This window comes from Halichoerus grypus, chromosome 9 (genome assembly GCF_964656455.1).
Source record: "Halichoerus grypus chromosome 9, mHalGry1.hap1.1, whole genome shotgun sequence".
In the NCBI taxonomy this organism is placed as follows: Eukaryota; Metazoa; Chordata; class Mammalia; order Carnivora; family Phocidae; genus Halichoerus; species Halichoerus grypus.
The window spans coordinates 26,190,853-26,211,850 of record NC_135720.1 but is presented as its reverse complement, the minus strand read 5'-3'; the positions used below and the strand labels follow the sequence as shown (position 1 = coordinate 26,211,850).

Genomic DNA, 20,998 nt, shown 5'->3' with positions numbered 1-20,998 from the left:
GGATGCAACAGGGCAGAAAGAAGCAAGGACTATTCACCCACTGCAATGGCAGGAAAGGGTAGTAGGTGGAGGAACAGGTGCAAGCAGTTCAATAGGTTTGGCTGTGAAAGGATATACCTTTGGATTGCCGCCCCCCTCCCCCGCCCCACCCAGTGCAGTAAATATCAAAGACAGTAAATATCTGAGAGTAAAGCAGAAAACACGGTGTTTGGAGATTTGAGAAGAAGGCGTGAAATATAATTTGGTAGAGTGGAAGAATGAATTGATGAGCTAATACGGTAGGATTGCTGCCACTTTAGGTTTGAGGTCAGGCATTTATAATACAATTAGCTAATATAACCTAGTATTTTTCTCTAGCCTTGTTTAGCTAGCCAGGCTTTAGCGCAGAGCAGGTATAGAGCTGCATTAAATGGAGGGAGGGATTTCTCTAGGAAGCTGGCAGAAGGGGAGAGGGGCCAGCAGGGTTGAAAGTGTGTGCAAAGAAGTGAATGTAACTGTGGGCCATGTAATCTAAGCTGGGGAAGGATGACTGATGACAGGAAGAGGGTAGGGTCAGTGGAACAGAATTTCTCATGGGGGTCCAATAATTTTTTTTTTTTTTAAGATTTTATTTATTTATTTGAGAGAGCGAGAATGAGAGAGAGAGAGAGCATATGAGAGGGAGGAGGGTCAGAGGGAGAAGCAGACTCCCCGCTGAGCAGGAAGCCCGATGCGGGACTCGATCCCGGGACTCCAGGATCACGACCCGAGCCGAAGGCAGTTGCTTAACCAACTGAGCCACCCAGGTGCCCCAAGGGGGTCCAATAATTTTTGAAATGAGATTCAAGAAAGGAAGGAAGGAAGGGAGGAAAGAAGGATGGAAGGAAAAAATGGGACTCCAGAGGGATCAAGCTGGAAAGACAGTAAATGAAATTATCCTTGACTCTTCTTTTTCTTACAACTTCAGCAAACTCTGTAGGATCCACTTTTTAAAAAATTTTTATTGTATTATGTTATGTTAGTCACCATACATTACATCATTAGTTTTTGAGGTAGTGTTCCATGATTCATTGTTTGCCTATAACACCCAGTGCTCCATGCAATATGTACCCTCCTTAATACCCATCACCGGGCTAACCCATCCTCCCATCCCCTTCCCCTCTAAAATCCTCAGTTTGTTTTTCAGAGCCCATAGTCTCTCATGGTTTGCCTCCCGCTCTGATTCCCCCCCTTCATTTTTCCCTTCCTACTATCTTCTTTTTAATGTATTATTTGTTTCAGAGGTACAGGTCTGTGATTCATCAGTCTTACACAATTCACAGCGCTCACCATAGCATATACCCTCCCCAATGTCCATCACCTAGCTACCCCATCCCTCCCAACCCCCCACCACTCCAGCAACCCTCAGTTTGCTTCCTGAGATTAAGAGTCTCTTATGGTTTGTCTCCCTCTCTGGTTTCATCTTATTTCATTTTTTTTTCTCCCTTCCCCTATGATCCTCTGTCTTGTTTCTCAAATTCCTCGTATTATAGTTGTCTTTCTCTGATTGACTTATCTCATTTAGCATAATACTCTCTAGTTCCATCTACGCTGTTGCAAATGGCAAGATTTCACGTTTTATTTGATGGCTGCATAATATTCCAGTGTGTGTGTGTGTGTACATACACCACATCTTCTTTATCCATTTATCTGTCGATGGACATCTAGGCTCTTTCCATAGTTTGGCTATTGTGGACATTGCTGCTATAAACATTGGGGTGCACATACCCCTTCGGATCACTACATTTGTATCTTTGGAGTAAATACCCAGTAGTGCAATTGCCGGGTCATAGGATAGCTCCATTTTCCACTTTTTGAGAAACCTCCATACTGTTTTCCAGAGTGGCTGCACCAGCTTGCATTCCCACCAACAGTGTAGGAGGGTTCCCCTTTCTCCACATCCTTGCCAACATCTGTCGTTTCCTGACTTGTTAATTTTAGCCATTCTGACTGGTGTGAGGTGGTATCTCATTGAGGTTTTGATTTGGATTTCCCTGATGAGGGGTGATGTTGAGCAACTTTTCATGTTGGTCATCTGGATGTCTTCTTTGCAGAAATATCTGTTCGTCTTCTGCCCGTTTCTCAACTGGATTAGTTGTTCTTTGGGTGTTGAGTTTGCTAAGTTCTTTATAGATTTTGGATACTAGCCCTTTATCTAATATGTCATTTGCAAGTATCTTCTCCCATTCTGTCGGTTGTCTTTTGGTTTTGTTGACTGTTTCTTTTGCTGTGCAAAAGCTTTTTATCTTGATGAAGTCCCAATAGTTCATTTTGCCCTTGCTTCCCTTCCCTTTGGCAATGTTTCTAGGAAGAAGTTGCTGTGGCTGAGGTTGGAGGAGTTGCTGCCTGTGTTCTCCTCTAGGGTTTTGATGGACTCCTGTCTCACATTTAGGTCTTTCATCCATTTTGAGTCTATTTTTCGTGTGTGGTGTAAGGAAATGGTCCAGTTTCATTCTTCTGCATGTGGCTGTCCAATTTTCCCAACACCATTTGTTGAAGAGACTGTCTTTTCTCCATTGGACATTCTTTCCTGCTTTGTCAAAGATGAGTTGACCATAGAGTTGAGGGTCCATTTCTGGACTCTGTATTCTGTTCCATTGATCTATGTGTCTGTTTTTGTGCCAGTACCATACTGTCTTGATGATGACAGCTTTGTAATAAAGCTTGAAGTCCGGAATTGTGATGCCACCAGCTTTGCTTTTCATTTTCAACATTCCTCTGGCTATTCGGGGTCTTTTCTGGCTCCATACAGATTTTAGGATTATTTGTTCCATTTCTCTGAGAAGAGTTGATGGTATTTTGATAGGGACTGCATTAAATGTGTAGATTGCTCTAGGTAGCATTGACATTTTCACAATATTTGTTCTTCCAATCCATGAGCATGGAACGTTTTTCCATTTCTTTGTGTCTTCCTCCATTTCTCTCATGAGTATTCTATAGTTTTCTGAGTACAGATTCTTTGCCTCTTTGGTTAGATTTATTCCTAGGTATCTTATGGTTTTGGGTGCAATTGTAAATGGGATCGACTCCTTAATTTCTCTTTCTTCTGTCTTGTTGTTGGGGTATATAAATGCCACTGATTTCTGTGCATTGATTTTATATCCTGCCACTTTACTGAATTCCTGTGTGAGTTCTAGCAGTTTCGGGGTGGAGTCTTTTGGGTTTTCCACATAAAGTATCATATCATCTGCAAAGAGTGAGAGTTTGACTTCTTCTTTGCCGATTCAGATGCCTTTTATTTCTTTTTGTTGTCTGATTGCTGTGGCTACGACTTCTGATACTATGTTGAATAGCAGTGGTGATAGTGGACATCCCTGCCGTGTTCCTGACCTTAGGGGGAAAGCTCTCAGTTTTTCCCCACTGAGAATGATATTCGCTGTGGGTTTTTCATAGATGGGTTTTATGATATTGAGGTATGTACCCTCTATCCCTACACTCTGAAGAGTTTTAATCAAGAAAGGATGCTGTACTTTGTCAAATGCTTTTTTTGCATCTACTGAAAGGATCATATGGTTCTTGTTCTTTCTTTTATTAAGGTATTGTATCACACTGATTGATTTGCAGATGTTGAACCAACCCTGCAGCCCAGGAATAAATCCCACTTGGTCGCGGTGAATAATCCTTTTAATGTACTGTTGGACTGTTGGATCCATTTTTAAAAATAAAGCTAGAATTGGGGTACCTGGGTGGCTCAGAGGGTTAAGCGTCTGCCTTTGGCTCAAGTCATGATCTCAGGGTCCTGGGATCCAGTCCCCAGTCAGGCTTCCTGCTCAGTGGGGAGTCTGCTTCTCCCTCTCCCTCTGCCTCTCCCCGTTTGTGCTCTGTCTCTCTCTCTCTGTCTCAAATGAATAAATAAAATCTTTAAAAATAAATAAATAAAATAAAGCTAGAATCTCTATCACTGCCACCCTGGTCCCAGCCCACATCATCTGTATCTTTGCCAGGATTACTGCAATGGCCTAGGGACTTGTCACTCTACTTCCATCTTCAACTTTCCACGGTCCTGTCTCCATCCAGTGGCCATGTTGCATTAAATAGTAAATCAGATCATGCTACTCTCCACTTCAGTTCCTCCAGGGCCTCCACCTCTCACCCAGGAGCAACAAATCCAAAGTCCTCACCATGCCCAATCCGGTGGTTCTGGCTATTTCCCCCACAGGATAACCATACTACTGTCTCCAGGCCTTTGCACTTACTAGCTCTTCTTCCCAGAAAGCTCTTCCCAAAGACAGTCACATGCAGTGTTCCTACTCTTCATTCTGAGGTCTGCTCTAATGACACGCTCAGAGAGCCCTTCTTGAACACTCAATCTAAAAATAGCAGCCCTGTCACTCTAAAACCCTCCTTACTACTGTTTCATTTTTCTTTATAACATGTATCACCACTTTGTGTTATATTTATCTGTTTACTCTTGTTTTCCCTCTGATAAAAGGGACTTTGTCTTTTTCACTTGGTGGGTCTGCAGAACCTATGATGATGCTTGGTTTGTTGGAGATGCTGCATAAATATCTGTTGAGTCGATGAATGAATGAGCAGACTTTCAAAAAGATCTGAGAGAGTAATCTTACTCCACTCCCCACTTTCTAGATATGGAAATGAGTTGCCTGGAAGGCCCAAGTGATACATCCAAAGAAACCCAACAAGTGGCAGAGCTAAGACATGAAATGCGTCTCCTAACTCCCAGGATGCCACCCGCTCTGAATTTCATCACTTAGATTCTCCTTTTCTCACCACTGACACAGCCATTCTTTTGGTCTAGTCCTTGGTATGTCTTGCCCATTGCAACAGCCTTGTGACTCTCCTTCTTACATATCTTACCCTCTCCCCAGCCCTCCCCCACTTCCTGAATGCCCAAGTGAGAAGAATTTCACTTTCACATGTTACTATATGATAAACACTTATTGTAGCAGGTAATATGTAAAACCCTTTTTATTCTGGCTAGTTCTCCCTACCAGAGAGCTGTAATTTCCTTGAGGCACATACAGATACCTTATTATCCATTGCATTTTGCAATATCTGGGTATATGGCATAAATTCTTAAGAAACATTTATTGTACCGGCTACTCTACTTCATGGAATGTTCTCCAAGATTTGCTGCCTGGCTCATTCTTTTAATCCCAATCACCTCTTTGCTCAGGAAGGCCTGCCCTTTTAATTTAAAATGGCAACCTCCCCTCTCTCTCATTCTGCTTTATTTTCCTCCAGAGTGCATATCACTTTCTAATATAGCATCACTGCTTATTTATTCATGTCTCACTGTCAGATCAACCACTATCAAGGGCAAGGATTTCTTCTGTTTGCTTCATTGTTACGTCTTCAGCACCCAAAATAGTTCCTGGCACACGGGACCTGCATAATAAATACTTAACTTGAAAATGAATTTACAAGTCTGTGCTTAAAGTAGTTCTGTTTAGGAACACATTGAGGAGGGATAATGGAATACGTCCAAATGACTACCAATGATGGCCGCACTGTATGGAGACATCAGTGCATCACCATGATACGGTGAGCAGTGAGGGGAGGGTCACAGAGATTTTTAATAAAGACTCCTGATTCAGGGTATGTACTTAGTAATTGTTCTGGAAATAACTGTTGAAGAATGAGCCAGCTACGTAGCCCGTCATGCACTAAGCACTGTGTGGGGTGCACACAAATGAATCCTCCTTGACTGGAAGATACTTTAGCACTAGGTGGGGTGAAGGACCCATAGGAAGTGGTAGAAAACGCACAATGACCGATAAAAGTTAATTTCCACACCAATTTCAGGGCTTTTGTCACTGAAAGCAGTACTAGGTCTTGTTGACTTACATGTAGTTAATTAAAAAAAAAGAAAAAAGCATATGGTCTGGTGGAGAACACTGTAATTAATCCAATAGCTATGAATAAACAAAAAGATGGAGAATGTGCTCCAATACCATCAAATGGGATGTGCAACAGTGAGAGGCAAGTCATTTTTTTGATGCTCCATGGAACCAAGAAATTACAGAAGTGAATGCAACACTGAATGATGTAGCCTAACTGAGAAAGAGATGGGAGGGCGGGAGGGAAGGAAGGAAGTTAGTTCGTTAACATGACGGAATAGTTTGTTAGTTGATGTTTAATTAAGATATAATCATCCATAGTTAATACATTATATAATTTGATATTTATTTTATTCTGAAAAAATTTCTTACACTGAGAAGACATTCAGGCCTGATAATTGAAAAAATTTTGAACATACTTCAACTTGGTTCTATATATTTAAGAAAAAAAAGTTCCCTTTAAATATCACTAACAGTATATTCTAAGGATTTCAAAAACAGTTTTACCCAAGGACATACGGCAGTAAAGGAAGGTAAGATTTGAAAGCAGCTCTGTGCTTTTATGAGGGTCCAAATATAGGAAGGCCATGAGTCCAGACATTGCGATTGAGCCTGTAACCCAGAGGGGGTTTTCAGGGAGCCCCTGAAACAGTTCACGCTCCCAGCACACACACCAGCAAAGGCTCTTCCACTACTCCTAAGCCTCCATTTTACAGAACCATTTGGCCCCAAGAAGAGATCTAAGGTTCCACAACCAACTCTGGTTTCTGCTCTAGTGAATCCCAGTGCTACCAAGTCACACTACAGTACTTCATGTGTTTAATAGGATATGTCATATGTCATGTCCCATCATATAAAGGATGACATTTATGTATATATTCTTTTCCATATCATTATTATCTGCTGACTCATTTTCAATGTGACAGGAGCCTTGTCTTCTCAGGGATAAGGATTTTTTATTTTCTCCACACATTTGGGAGAGGGCTACTTGGAGGGGCCCAGTGCAATGCGCAGAGGGATAGAAACTAGTCCACAGAGAAAAGACTTCCCTCAGATGGGAGCATCATGGTAAGTAAACAGCTATCTGAGAATTTAGAAACTACAATTCCACTTTCCAGAAGGCCTTTGGATGTTGTCTCAGTAATGTCAATTTGCCACCAGGGGACTCTATACTCTTATACTCAAAACTTACACAATCACGCTGCAGCCAAACCACCTCTGTCTAATAACTGGGTCCCATTATAAACTCAATTTTCCTCCTCTTAGCATCATTAGAAGTTGAAGTGTATCTGGATAAAAAAAGACAAATCTCATGGGTGGGGAATTTGGGGAGATGCCAGTCAAAAAGGGTACAAGCCTTCAGGTAAAAGTTGAATAAGGTCTGGGAATCTAATGCACAGCATGGTGACTACAATTAACACTATTGTGTTGTGTACTTAAAATCTGCTAAGAGAGTAAAATTTAAGCATTTTCACCACATGCAAAAGAAAGGTAACTAAGTGAGGTGATAGATGTGTTAATCATATATGTATGTCAGGGACGCCTGGGTGGCTCAGTCGGTTAAGCATCTGCCTTTGGCTCAGGTCATGATCCCAGGGTCCTGGGCTCCCTGCTCAGTGAGGACTCTGCTTCTCCCTCTCCCTCTGCCCCTCCCTCCGCCACTTGTGCTCTCTTGTTCACGCTCTCTCTCTCAAATAAATAAATAAAATCTTTAAAAAAATCATATACATATGTCATATCATCACACTTTAAATATATACAATTTTATTTGTCAATTATAATTTCAATAAGGCTGAAAAAAATTTTAAAATAAGAAGAGAACAAAATCCTCACTACATAATTCATCTTCTAATTTCTATTTTCCTTACTCATGTCAATGAGAAAAAAATAAAGGTTTTAAAATTAAAAACCAGATCAATTTTGAAGTAGCTGCTCTTCCTATTACTGTAAGAGAACTTCTTTGTGTATTTTGAGTCCCAAGGACTCACTAATGTGTGAAAGTATTTTTAAAGAAACAGGAAAAAACATTCTCAACAAACAAAAAAAGCACCTGGGGTCCCATCTTCATCAGAAGACTAAAACATTATGGTAGTAATCTCCCATTTTTGATTAACTGTTAACACTTCCACCCTTTTCTCTGATGTTATTTATTTGAGGATGGACAACAAATTTTGAATAATGTTCTCTAAACAATAGCACATTTATATATTGACCTAATTCTGCTGACATTTCTTAGATTAATTAAAAATGGTTTCTAACCCAAAACATGTCCATCAAACTTTAAGTCAATAGTACTAGATAAAATGAAAAAAAAAAAAACCATGTAAGTTAAAATCTCCCTACATTTTTATCCTTTCATAGGCATCTATTCCTGAGAAAATATATTTGTCTTAAGTACTTTGCATCCTAAAAGATGGCATGAGAAAAAGAACTGCACATATGAAACAGTATCTCTACAGTGAATTGACCAGTGCTGTAATATTAAAGTGCTGCCTCTGTTCAATTTTTCTGAAAAACACTGACCACTTGGTGAAACAGTGGCATTTGCCTATTTTACTTAGAGCTCTTTTTTTTTTTTTTTTGGAATTTGACTGGGTTCTTGGTCATACGAAAAAACCAAAACAACAAAGGTAAGACTTTCATTTTTTCTATCCAAAAGAGAATATTCAAAATGCACTAATATACTGATTGTGACCCTCTAATGAATTCCTTGAATCCTGATCTTACCTTTTTAAACATATTTTAGACTAATTCTAGACTTGCAGAAAAGTTGCAATGGTAACACTGAGAATTCCTTGTGAACCCTTTACCTAGCTTCTCATAATGTTGACGAGTTATGTAATCATGGCACCTTTGTCAAAACTAAGAAATTAATTTGGGATAACATTATTAACTGAAACCAGATTTTATTCTGATTTCACCAGTTTTTCAACTTATGTCCTTTTTCTGTTCTGGGACCCAATTCAGGATCCCATGTTGAACTGGGAAGCCTTACCTTTTGATCTGTTTCTTCATCTTCATCTTGATAATCATCGCAGAGTGGGCTGGCATTGGCTGCAAAGGTGGGCCCCTGGGAGTAGTACTGAGAACTTCGGTAGCCATCCCGCCTCAGTTTGTCACATTCTACAGAGGATACAGGCCAGGGAGGGGAGAAAGGGCATTAAAAACCAGGATTTGTTTACTTCTCTTTCTTTACCTTTTCTAGTAATATTTGCCTAGATATAAGATTTCAAAGAAATACTATTAATAATGAAAATGATGATAAAAACAACTAAGAGGGGCGCCTGGGTGGCTTAGTCAGTTTAAGCATCCAACTCTTGATTTTGGCTCAGGTCATGATCTTAGGGTGGTGAGACAGAGCCCCGCATTGGGCTCCATGCTCAGCATGAAGTCGGCTTGAGATTCTTTCTCTTCCTCTCCCTCTGCTCCTCCCTCACTTGCACGCTCTCTAACATACATATATACATACATACATACATACATACATAAACAGAATCTTAAAAAAGAAAAAAAACAAAGAATTACTAAAACACTGATTACACATTATATACCCTGTTCATCTATTTTAACGGGATTTCCTTTAGACTTCACAACAGCCCTCTGAGTCAGGTTTAAGGTAATTAAATTATTTGCTCAGTAATGTTATGCAGATAAGTAATGGACTCAGAATTTAAACCCAGGGTCTTAATTAGTATAATTTTTGATATACAGCAAATATATAACTCCTCATCAAAAAATACAAGCAATTCTCATGCTATGCTTCTTTCCTAGACTCATCAGCTGGAAGTGACATAAGAAATCATGGATAACAATGCCCTCATTTTATTTTTAGTTCTCAACTTAACTTTGATGCCAAACAGGCTATAATCATTGAGTGGAATTTAATGAGGCCAGGTGGCAGTCTGAGACGTCTGCCAGTCTACATAGAAATGCCTGGCACCAGAGGGTGGAAGGAAACTAGGAGGAGGGTGCTTGCTTCACAGAGGGCCTGGGGCCACTGGCTGCTTAGAGACTAGTGACTCTCTTCAAGGAGGAACCATTGTGCTAATTACTCGGATCAGTGGGGGCAAGTGCAGCAAGAAAAGTATTGATGGCTTTTTAAAGCCCCAGGAGATTTCCTATTACCCAGACAGCACCTTAGAGAAGCATTTGCCTTGCAAAAGCGTTCACTCACCACAGGGTACCTTTAAATGTCCAGCTTGCTAAAGGAGTATGAAATGTGTTTGGTTTTGGAAGAGTTTACTCTTTGCCCAGCTTGAAAAAACCATGCACCTAATGGCACAGAACTAAAGTAGGGCATCTTCAGAGTGCCTTTGTAACACTAGGATCTATGAATCTCCCTCAGAGAGGAGATGAACAGTCGCTTAAGTGAAAGGATAAAAATTCTCCAACTGGGGGAAAAAAGTCCTTACTCTCCTTTGCTACCTTCACAGTGGGAGTGAGTAGAGAGTTTCCGATCCAGAACTGCAAATCAGATTTTTAAAAACCACAGGAAATAGTCATGAGAAGCTTTCAGAATGCCAAACTAACTTTAAAAAATGCATTGCATAATCACAAGACAGCTAATTACTATTACTTCAGTTACTTAGGGGCTAACTAATTTGTGGGCTCGTCTGTCAACCACTCTTAATATTGCGTAAAATGGAAAGACTTTTTTTTTTAATTCTGAAATTTCCAGAACACAGCTTATTTTTTAATGAGGATTTACTCATAATAATATAACCCTTTCCAGTGAGAAATATCTTCCCATTTCTCCAATATTTATGATTTCTCTAAAAAATTTAAATAAAACAGAATTATACTGTCCTACAGAGAGAACATTACATAAAGCATGATTAGTAGTTTTCAGTGTTATGTGAAAAGTTTTGGGATTCTGTAAATATTTGATTTTATTTTAATTACCTTAAAGTTAGGTTGAAAAAAATACTCACTTTACATTTCATTAAATGTAATTTGGTGTTGCAAATTAACTTTTCTGTGGTCCTATGAACTATAGTCTCCTAAGGACTCAGGGTGAATCCTGTATAACAAACCAATAAAAACTGTTACCACTTTAAAAGGAACATACCTCAACATAATATAGGCCATATGTGAAAAACCCACAGTTAACATCATACTCAATGGTGAAAAACTGACAGTTTTTCCTCTAAGGTCAGGAACAAGACAAGAATGTCCACTTTTATTCAACATAGTACTGGAAGTCCTTGCCACAGCAATCAGACAAGAAAAAGAAATAAAAAGCATCCAAAATGGTAAAGAAGAAGTAAAACTTGCCCTGTTTGCAGAAAATATGGTACTATATATAGAAAGCCCTAAATTCTACACCAAAAAACTACTAGAACTGATAAATGAATTAAGTCACAGGATACAAAATTAATAATCAGAAATCTGTTACAACATTCTATACACTAATGAGGAAGGAGCAGAAAAAGAAATTAAGAAAACAATCCCATTTACAGTGCACCAAAAAAGAATAAAATACCTAGGAATAAACTTAATCAAGTTCATGAAAGACCTGTACTCTGAAAACAATAAAACACTGATGAGAGAGTGAAGAGGACACAAACAAATGGAAAGATATTCCATGCTCATGAATTGGGAGAACCAATATTGTTAAAAAAAAAAAAAAAAAAAAAGTCTGTACTACCCAAAGCAACCTACAGATTTAATTCATTCCCTTTCAAAATACCAATAGCATTTTTCACAGAACAAATAATCCTAAAATTTGCATGGAACTACAAAAGACCCCAAAGAGCCAAAGCAATCTTGAAAAAGAAGAACAAAACTGGAAGTATCACAATCCCAGATTTCAAGATACACGACAAAGCTATAGTAATCAAAACAGTATGGTACTGGCACAAAAGTAGACATACAGATCAATGGAACAGGATAGACAGCACAGAAATAAACCCATACTTTTATGGTCAGTTAATCCTTGACAAAGGAGGCAAGAATATACAATGGGAAAAAGACAGTCTCTTTAACAAATGGTGCTGGGAAAACTGGACAGCTACGTGCAAAAGAATGAAACAGGACCACTTTCTTACACCACACGCAAAAATAAATTCAAAATGGATTAAAGACCTAACTGTGAGACCTGAAATCATAAAATTCCTAGAAGAAAACTTCGGCAGCAATTTCTTTGACATTGGCCATAAAAACATTTTTCTAGGTATGTCTCCTCTGGCAAGGGAAAAAATGCAAAATTAAACTTTTGGGAGTACATCAAAATAAAAAGCTTTTGCACAGTGAAGGAAACCATCAACGAAACAAAAAGGCAACCTACTGAATGGGAGATGTTTGTAAATGATATGACTGGTAAGTGGTTAATATCCAAAATACATAAAGAACTTATACAATTCAACAGAAACCCCCAAATATTATCCAATTAAAAATGGGCAGAGGAGGGGCGCCTGGGTGGCTCAGTTGGTTAAGCGACTGCCTTCGGCTCAGGTCATGATCCTGGAGTCCCGGGATCGAGTCCCACATCGGGCTCCCTGCTCAGCAGAGAGTCTGCTTCTGACCCTACCACTCTCATGTTCTCTCTCTCATTCTCTCTCTCTCTCGCTCTCAAATAAATAAATAAAATCTTAAAAAAAAAAAAAAAATGGGCAGAGGACACATACAGACATTTTTCCAAAGAAGACATAGATGGACAGACACACAGAAAGATGCTCAACATCACTCACCATCAAGGAAATGCAAATCAAAATTACAATGAGATATTACTTCACACCTGTCAGAATGGCTAAAATCAAAACTCAAGAAACAATGAGTGTTGGCAAGGACATGCAGAAAAAGGAACCTGCATGCACTGTTGGTGGGAATGCAAACTGCAAAATGCAAACTGGTGCAGCCACTGTAGAAAACAGCCCCTATACGTGGAATTTAAGAAACAAAACAAATGGGGGTGCCTTGGGTGGCTTAGTCATTAAGTGTCTGCCTTTGGCTCGGGTCATGATCCCGGGGTCCTGGGATCGAGCCCTACATCGGGCTCCCTGCCTGGCAGGAGGTCTGCTTCTCCCTCTCCCACTCCCCCTGCCGTGTTCCCTCTCTCGCTGTCTCTCTCTCTGTCAAATAAATAAATAAAATCTTTAAAAAAAATAAATAAAAGAAAGAAACAGTTGAACAAAGAATCAAAGGGAAAAACAAAAAAACAGACTTTAAAATATAGAGAACAAACTGGCAGTTGCCAGAGGGGAGATGGGTTGGGATGGGTAAAACAGATGAAGGAATTAAGAGTACATCTATTGTGATGAGCACTGAAGTAATGTACAGAGTTGCTGAATCATTATATTGTACACTTAAAACTAATGTAACACTGTATTTTAATTATACTTGAAATAAAAAATAAAAAATGAAATGCAGTCAGCCACACATTTCACACAAAAACAAAAACTGTTACCACTTGTAGCTACTTATAATTCATTGTTTTCAAATACTTGACAAACAAAACAAAATACAAAGTGAAGGCCCGTTTTATTTACTTTTTAATTTTTTTCAAATATTTTATTTTTAAGTAATCTCTATACCTAATGTAAGGATCGAACTCAACAAGCCCTAGATCAAGAGTTACACACACACTCTACCCACTGAGCCAGCCAGGCCCCTCAAGCCAAGGCCGTTTTAAACTAAGTCAAATTAGTCTTTATCCCTAACTAATTGACCCTATAAGAAGTATAAGTTTAAAATGACAACATTTTAAAATATTGAAAATCTTTTTACATACTGGGAGCAGTTACCATGTGAGGTTGTGTTTTGAAACGATTCCTTGCTAGAAAATAAGGAGGGGCTGCTGGGCTGGATCATCTCTAAAGGTGATATTAGTTCTGATGTTTTTGGCAATATTAAAAATAGCTAAAATGACTTGATACATGTTAAGTCTTAAAAGACCAAAATGTTGCAAATTATCCATAAAACTATGAAAAATCTGGCAATTATCAGTACTTCTACCATCACCTTTTGAGTCTAGTTTAAAAGACAATGCCTCTTTTTTCCACAATGAAGCTTGATCACAGGAATGTTTAAAATAGTACTATGTCCATGAAATAAGATGCTGGGTCTAAGGTGAAAAGTAGGCAGCATACATTTATGGTGGATGACCATTTTCTGAAATCTAGTACAGTCATCAAATTCCATTGTCTCTTATCTTATTCCACTCTAGGGAAAATCTAGGAAAATCTCTTGTCAAGTTCCAACAGCTCTCAGTTTCTAAAACCATGGCTTTGTTCATTAAACGGAGTTTGTCTGAAGAGTGAGATATAAGTAGGTGCAAGCCATCACGAATAAACAAAGACTTTTCCAACACTACACTGAGAGTAACTGCAAGGCAAAGCATAATTTAAAGCCAGTTATGGCAGCAGCTACAGGCTAGAAACGAGATACTCAGTGTAACAGAAGATCACATACTCCTCTTGCAACAGAAATTTGGAGTAAAACCGAGCTATTGTTCTCACAGTCCTGCTTGGATAAAGGTATCACTGTTCGTTGTGTCCTCTGGTTTCCCAACCACAAATTTCCTCCTCTTCCCTTTCATGTCAAACTATTTTCTTTAGCACAAGAACAGTGGGCAAACATTCCTTGGTAGACCAAAATTTTAAATATAGAAGAAAAAAAAACAATGTCATACCGCTGGATGGTGATCTAACCATCTTCTGAATTTAAACTTGCTTGGCCTCCAAACCTTCATGCATTTGGCTATTCGTTAGGCTTTTCATGTTAATATGTTAGACATGTTAAGAGAGTCTACTCCAAGATGCTTTAAAGAGTTATTTTCAAAATAATTTTCTCTGCTGGAAATCCTTGATAAATTTCCACTTTCCATGTTTTGCTTTTAAATTTACTGAATCAATCAAAATGAGCTAGAATACGTGGCAGTTACAAACAGTTCCAAAACCTCAGTGACTTAAGAAACAAGAGGAATCTTTGCCGCACATTCTCCTGGTACAAGCAGAACTAGCAGGGGCTCTGCCAGCCACAGTCCCTTGGGGACCAGAAAGAGGGAAGAACCTGTGCTAACTGCTCACATGGCAGCACAATGGGAATGTGGTGCCTCCCGAAACTTCTGCCAGAAATAACCCCTGGTTTCCTGAGTCCCATTTCTTTGGACAAAACAAGCCATATGACCATATCTAACTTCAGAGGGGACAAGAAAGGACAACCCTACCTCATGAGCAAGGGGGAAAATGCGACTATTCAAAACTGCTCCAATGACTCTTCCAAACGGAGAGCCAACACTGAATTGAAGACTTTCCAGATCCTTAGTACACTTATTTAATGTATACTTCCAATCCTTCTTGAATGAGGTTGAGAGGCTTTTGATGTGGAATTTGCAAGGGCAATGAAAAGCTACTCTCTGTGTTGTTGGAACAGGGAGTTAACCATTGGGAAGGACTCCACACGGAGGAGCAGTTGAGTGTCTGGAATCAAGATGGACCCAGCCCCACTTTCTACCTGTGAGGTCTAGGGGACAACATTTTAACCTGTTGGAAATTCAGATTCCACCTCTGTTAAGGCTGGGACATTACTCCATATGGGAAGCTGTCAGGAGACAAATATTTCAACAAGTATTTCTGAGTGCTCTGTTCTCTGAAGAACTGCATGACTCTGGGCTTCAGGGACTCATGTCTAAGGTCCTGAGTTACCCTCTGTGGTGGGAAAGGCAGGATGTGGTAACGGCTCTCAGCAGACAAAGCAGTCAGTGTTGCATAGGACCTGTGATGAGGGGCTCCGGACGAATACAGCACTGTTCCGACTGGCACTTCACACACACACGGAGTCATTTCCTCCTCACAATGACCCGGAGAGATGTGGACTGTGCTGTTCCACATTTTGCATACAAAAACTCTGAGAAACAAAAAGAAACTTGCTCCAAGTGACAGAGCCAACATCAGAATCCAGGCACTCTGGCCCCGGAACTGGCGATCTTTCCTGAAGTTAACAACTCACAGCCGACTACAGTGCTGTGGTGAGCAACTACCCCGCCTCCACTCCTCTTGGGACCACACTTAATGTATAAAAGAACACTAGCCTTTATCTAGCAAATCAATGCTTTTGGTTTGGGGGTTTAGTGCCCTTAAGATCTTTCCTAGAAAAGAGGTTAAACTAGCTCTATTACAGTTTTTTTTCCTCTACATTTACATTTTCATTAAAAAAATGAGTATGAAATGAAATAAGTCAGTAAATGTTTATCTTAAGGAATACTGATACTTAAGGTCTTTCGAAATTAAGATTAGGGAAAGTCTCTTTTCCTTAAGGGCAAAGCAGATCTATAGGTGAAAATACTATGTCTCTCACAGAAGTAATGAAAACATTAGCAGACGCAGCATTTTAAGATGGAAAAGAAAATCCTTTGATTCCCTTCTGGAATTTATTTTATAAATTCTTAAATTATATTAATTGTACACATTAACACAGCCTGTGTATTACCATCATCACTTCCCAAATCCTTACAGGTGATAGCGTAGGTCCTACTGACCTGTAACGGCAGCCACCATGTTTATGGGGAGCTCACCTCACTGTGCTCCTTCAGGACAGCTTAATCCAAATGCTGCCCACCTCTGAGGCTTACTTCAAACCCTATCTTCCACAAAGCCTTCCCTAGTCACTCCAGCCTTCCATGCTAGCCTGAATTTTTCAATACTGTTAAGCCATACTGCATATTCCTTAGAACCTCTGGCGTGCCTCACACAGTATAGAGGTTCAACTGATGTTCTTCAAGAAAGAATAGCAAAGAGAAGGAGTGGGAGGTAAGGTAGCATCTACTGGCAAAGAGGCAGAATCAGAGTTACAAAAAGTCCTTAGTTCCTAAGCCAATTCTTTCTCCTCGGTAACTCATGTATTATGACTCCAAGGCAAAGCATCCCCATCCCAGATTTAACCATTAATTCACAAATATTTATGAAGCATCTACCACCTGCCAAGTACTCTGATAGGCACAGAAGCTTCTACAGTGAACAGAACAAAAATTCCTGTCCTCGTGGAGCTTATGTTCTAATGAAAGCACAGACAACAAACAGAAAAAAAAAAAACAGTAAACTATGTAGTATGTTAGAAGGTCCTAAGTGCTAAGAGAAAAACAAAGCGAAGAAAGGAACAGGGAATGGCATTTGGAGCGGGCCTCACTGAGTGATATCTGAGCAAAGAAAGTAGGTTCCCATCACCCTGAGAAAGAGCTAGAGAAAAGTTTGGGGTGAGAATAGCAGGAGATACAGTTGGACAGGTAAAGGAGGGACCGACTACTTAGGGCCTTGAGGGTTGGAAGGACTCTGGCTTTCATCATGAAGCTGAGGGATAGCCTGTGGGGACTTGGAGCAGAGAAGTGACATGATCTCACTTGCATTTATCACCTTCTTCCTGCCTACCCACTTCCCTAAGATGCTAGGACTCAGCTGAAAACTACTCAGACACATAAATTCCAAATAAACCACAACAGGAGTTTGACTGTTACCTACAGGAGGAGAAAGCCAATCATTCAGTGATGCTAGTACAAGTTACATGGACATTTTTACCACCGCCTGGTATAACTCGCCAAGAAGGGAAGGAATGATAAAGAAAGAATCTGAAACAAGTGCTGCCGTAGTAAAAGCCAGAAGGATCAATTAAGAAGGTAATTTTGTCATTCTTCTGGTCCTATGGGTAGTGTTGGGTGTGTGCAGGTATGAACTGCTAGGAAAATTGTGAAACATTCAAATTAAAAGCACAATTCTGGCATTTCACAACAGCAGAGCATTCCAGATGCACCATATTTTACAATCTGAATGTGGTTTCTTTTTAACAGTATTAAATCTTTCATAATCCTCCTACTGTAATTCAAGGTCATTGAAATTGGGAGGACTCCACTTCCAAAATTAATTATAAAAATAATGGTCGTAAGGTGCTGCTTCAGTGAGAATGTCCTATGATGAACCATAGTCTAAAAAAGTCCTTTTTTCAGATCACTGATTTTTAAAGTCATTACCACTGACACTAAATAAATGAATTATTTTCTAAACTGAAAGCCCTTGGCCATCATTATTTGATTTGTGTTTCAAGTATTTCTGTAGGAACTGAAGGAGAACAGATCTTATCTGTGTCTTATGGATTATGAAACCCAGGTCTAAAGTTTCTGGAAGATCCAGGTTTTCAAACTTCTATCCCAGTTACTTATCCACCAGATTATCAACAACAGGGTAAAAGGCCAGTTCTATTATATATCTTTTTCCAGGAATAGAGCACTGAGAACACGTAAGACTATAAACATGTATGCTAAGAAAATCAATTCTAATCCAACAGCTGTATTGGGTATTATACAGCTAATTTAATTTGAACTTTCAAGTAAGTACATAGGAAAACTTTCCTGCACTTAAATATTACACTTTGTAAACATTACAGAATTTATTTTCTTAAGATAATTAAAACAAAATGCATTTTAAAACAGAAGGGATTTACCTTCTAGGTCATTAATTTATTGGGTTTGGCAACACTGAGAAAAAATCATTCCCATACTGTGGTCTGGATTCTGCCTTGCCAATCACGCATATTGGATGTTCCCAAAATACATTTGGATTTTCTTGCAAATTCTTCAAAACAGCTGAACTTCAATTTATTTAAACAGTTTTTAAGAATCAAAAATTGGAATAATTAAGAGATTATAGACGTTCAAACGTTTTTAAGTTCCTTGGTTATTTGTAGCCTACCAAGTGAGCTGAAAAGCTGTGTTAAATCTTAAAGACACCGTGAATTTAATCTAGATCTTGGATATTGATATGGATATTTTCCTAGATAATTTGATAGCAATTTTAAGTGACAGATTTCAAATAAACGTGCTCTTTGGTTTAGTATTAGACTAATGACTGGTTCTTTCCTCCCCTCCCCTCTTTAGAGTAAAACTGTTTATGTAGTTATACAGTAATACTTATAATGGCATAAAAGCATATTATTTATATATGAAGTAGTAAACTCAAATTTATCTTCCAACAAATGCATAGTTGGGCCCTAAGATCACTTCTTCGCCAATCATCACTTCAATGATACTTAGAATCCAAAGCACCATAAAACATAAAAGGATAAAGAATAAATATATGGCTTTAATGACTAAGCCCAAGCCCCTCTAAAGTTCTGAAAGCAAATGTCTCCTCTCTTAATGGTGCTTGTACATCAAAATGTTCCAGGTGCTAGAGAATTGGCTTAACTGGGTAAGAAAGAAAGAAGGCCAATCAGAAAGTATGCCAACTGTTACCCAAGTGTCAAGGAAAAGGGAGCTCCCCTGAAGGGAATGAGTTTCCATTTGCTTAAGTCACCTTCTGCTAACAGCCAGAGAGAAGAATAGCAGCAGTCCAGAGCTCAAACTCTGAGAGTGAACAGCTGTATGTTCAAATCCTAGCTTGCAATGAGCTAGTGGAGCTGAAGGACTACGTTCCAACTTTCAAGGGGCTTACAGCTTAGCTGACTGATAAACAAGCTCACATGACAATTGACAGAGCCATAGTTTTCCATAAGTTTTCCATAGAATCCCCTGGAGGGCTTCTTGAACCCATTGCTCGCCCGCTCCCAGAGTGTCTGATTCAGCAGGTCTGGGGTGGGGCCAGAGAACTTGCATTTCTAGTAAATTTCCAAGTGATGCTAATGCTGCTGGTCTGGGAGCCACAGTATGAGAAAAGAAGGAAATAGAATTAGGATGGGTTGACATTTCCTACATATTCCAAGTGAGAAGGCCCGAGGGAAAAAGAGGGTTGATCTCTCTTATTCTGTCACAAATGATCCACACTCACTAACAGAGTAACTTCAGAGGACAACAGGAAACAAAGGATGAAGAAGAATTTAGTTTATGGGTAGAGGTCAATGTAGAGGGGAGAAATGCTCTCTCTGGTACTACTTTGAATTCCTAAAGAATACTATTTTGTTGCAGAAAAAGCTTTAACTTTGCTACTGCGGAAATGCCTTGCCTGTCAAGCCTCCTTTAAAATGCTCAGGGAGTTCTTGCTTTTAACATCCCACTTAACATTCCACTTGAGCTCCAACTGAGGAGGAAGCTTCCTGATCCAGGCCAGCACCAGCTCTCCCCAGATTACTGTGGTAATCACCACCCAGTCTCCTGCTTCCACCCCGGCCCCCTTGCGGTGAACTTTCAACACAGAACCCGACTGAGCCACTTAAAAAAAACGATGCATCAGACTATGTCACTCCTGAGTTCAAACCTCTGCAACGGCTTCCCAGGCCCTGAAAGTGAAAGCCAACGTCCTCCTAATGGTTTCTAAGCCCTGCATGATCTCACTCTGTGCGGGCGGCTAGCAGGTGCTCAGTGAGTTCGTTAAGTCAATGAATGATCAGTACTTGAAAGCGTACTGTGATTACATGATAGGGGTGCCGTCCCTTTCCTCTCCCCTGTGTACTTTATCCTTGAACACGCTTTCCACCTTAATAAACCCAAGGCATATGACCTGCCTCGTCTATACCGGCCACGTCATCAGTGTTTATTAAGCACAGCTGGGAGTACGGGCTGGGGCCAGCATCAATACAGAATTCAATGGGGGAGGGGCCCCAATCATATGTTAAGGAAATAAGAAGATGAGGAAAAAACAGGTAGGAAGGAAATGAGGTATGGAAGATCATGTCCAGTGCTCAGTCAGGGTTATCTATCCAAGGAAATTTAGTCTCAGTAGAATTTCAGGGAAACTGATCAAATCCAGTATTTACAACTAACTGTATTATGGATAACACCCAAAAGATTTCTGGTCAGATAGAACCAGAGAAAGCTCCCAGAAGTTTTGGGTAGGATTAAGGCAGAAGACAAGAGATGGTGATGGAATGGATGCCTTTGAAATGGACACGTTTCTTTGCCAAGGGAGGGGGAAAATGAATGACAAGCAGACTGCAGAATTCATCTGCTTAAATATTTAACACAATTCCAAATGACTCCTCATTTCAATCTACATAGTGGGTTTGGGGAAATAAAGTGATCAGGATTGGGAAGGTGGAGTACCACATAGAGAAAATGCACTATTAACTGTGTCATCAGCTCAAAGTCAAACAGGAAATGATTTTGTGACTAATGTATAAACATGTATTGGAAAGAACTGCCCCGCTCCCAATCCTAGGACCAACGTGTCCCTCCTGACATTAAACACCACAGGCAATTTCCCTTTATGTGGAAGGGTTTTAAAAAGGTCATTTTGACTAATATCGTCCCTCTATGGTTA

The 20,998-nt window shown here is 39.6% G+C and overlaps 1 protein-coding gene across 6 annotated transcripts in view; it reads right to left on the bottom strand.

Moving 5' to 3' along the window:
- The window catches only part of NHSL1 (NHS like 1), a 231,770-nt gene that overhangs the window by 33,313 nt on the left and 177,459 nt on the right, over window positions 1-20,998 (bottom strand). For all 6 annotated transcript variants that reach the window (XM_036097872.2, XM_036097874.2, XM_036097873.2 and 3 more), the window contains exon 3: window positions 8,815-8,942. In XM_036097872.2, the coding sequence (XP_035953765.1) occupies window positions 8,815-8,942 (128 nt within the window). The remainder of the gene's footprint in view (window positions 1-8,814; window positions 8,943-20,998) is intronic.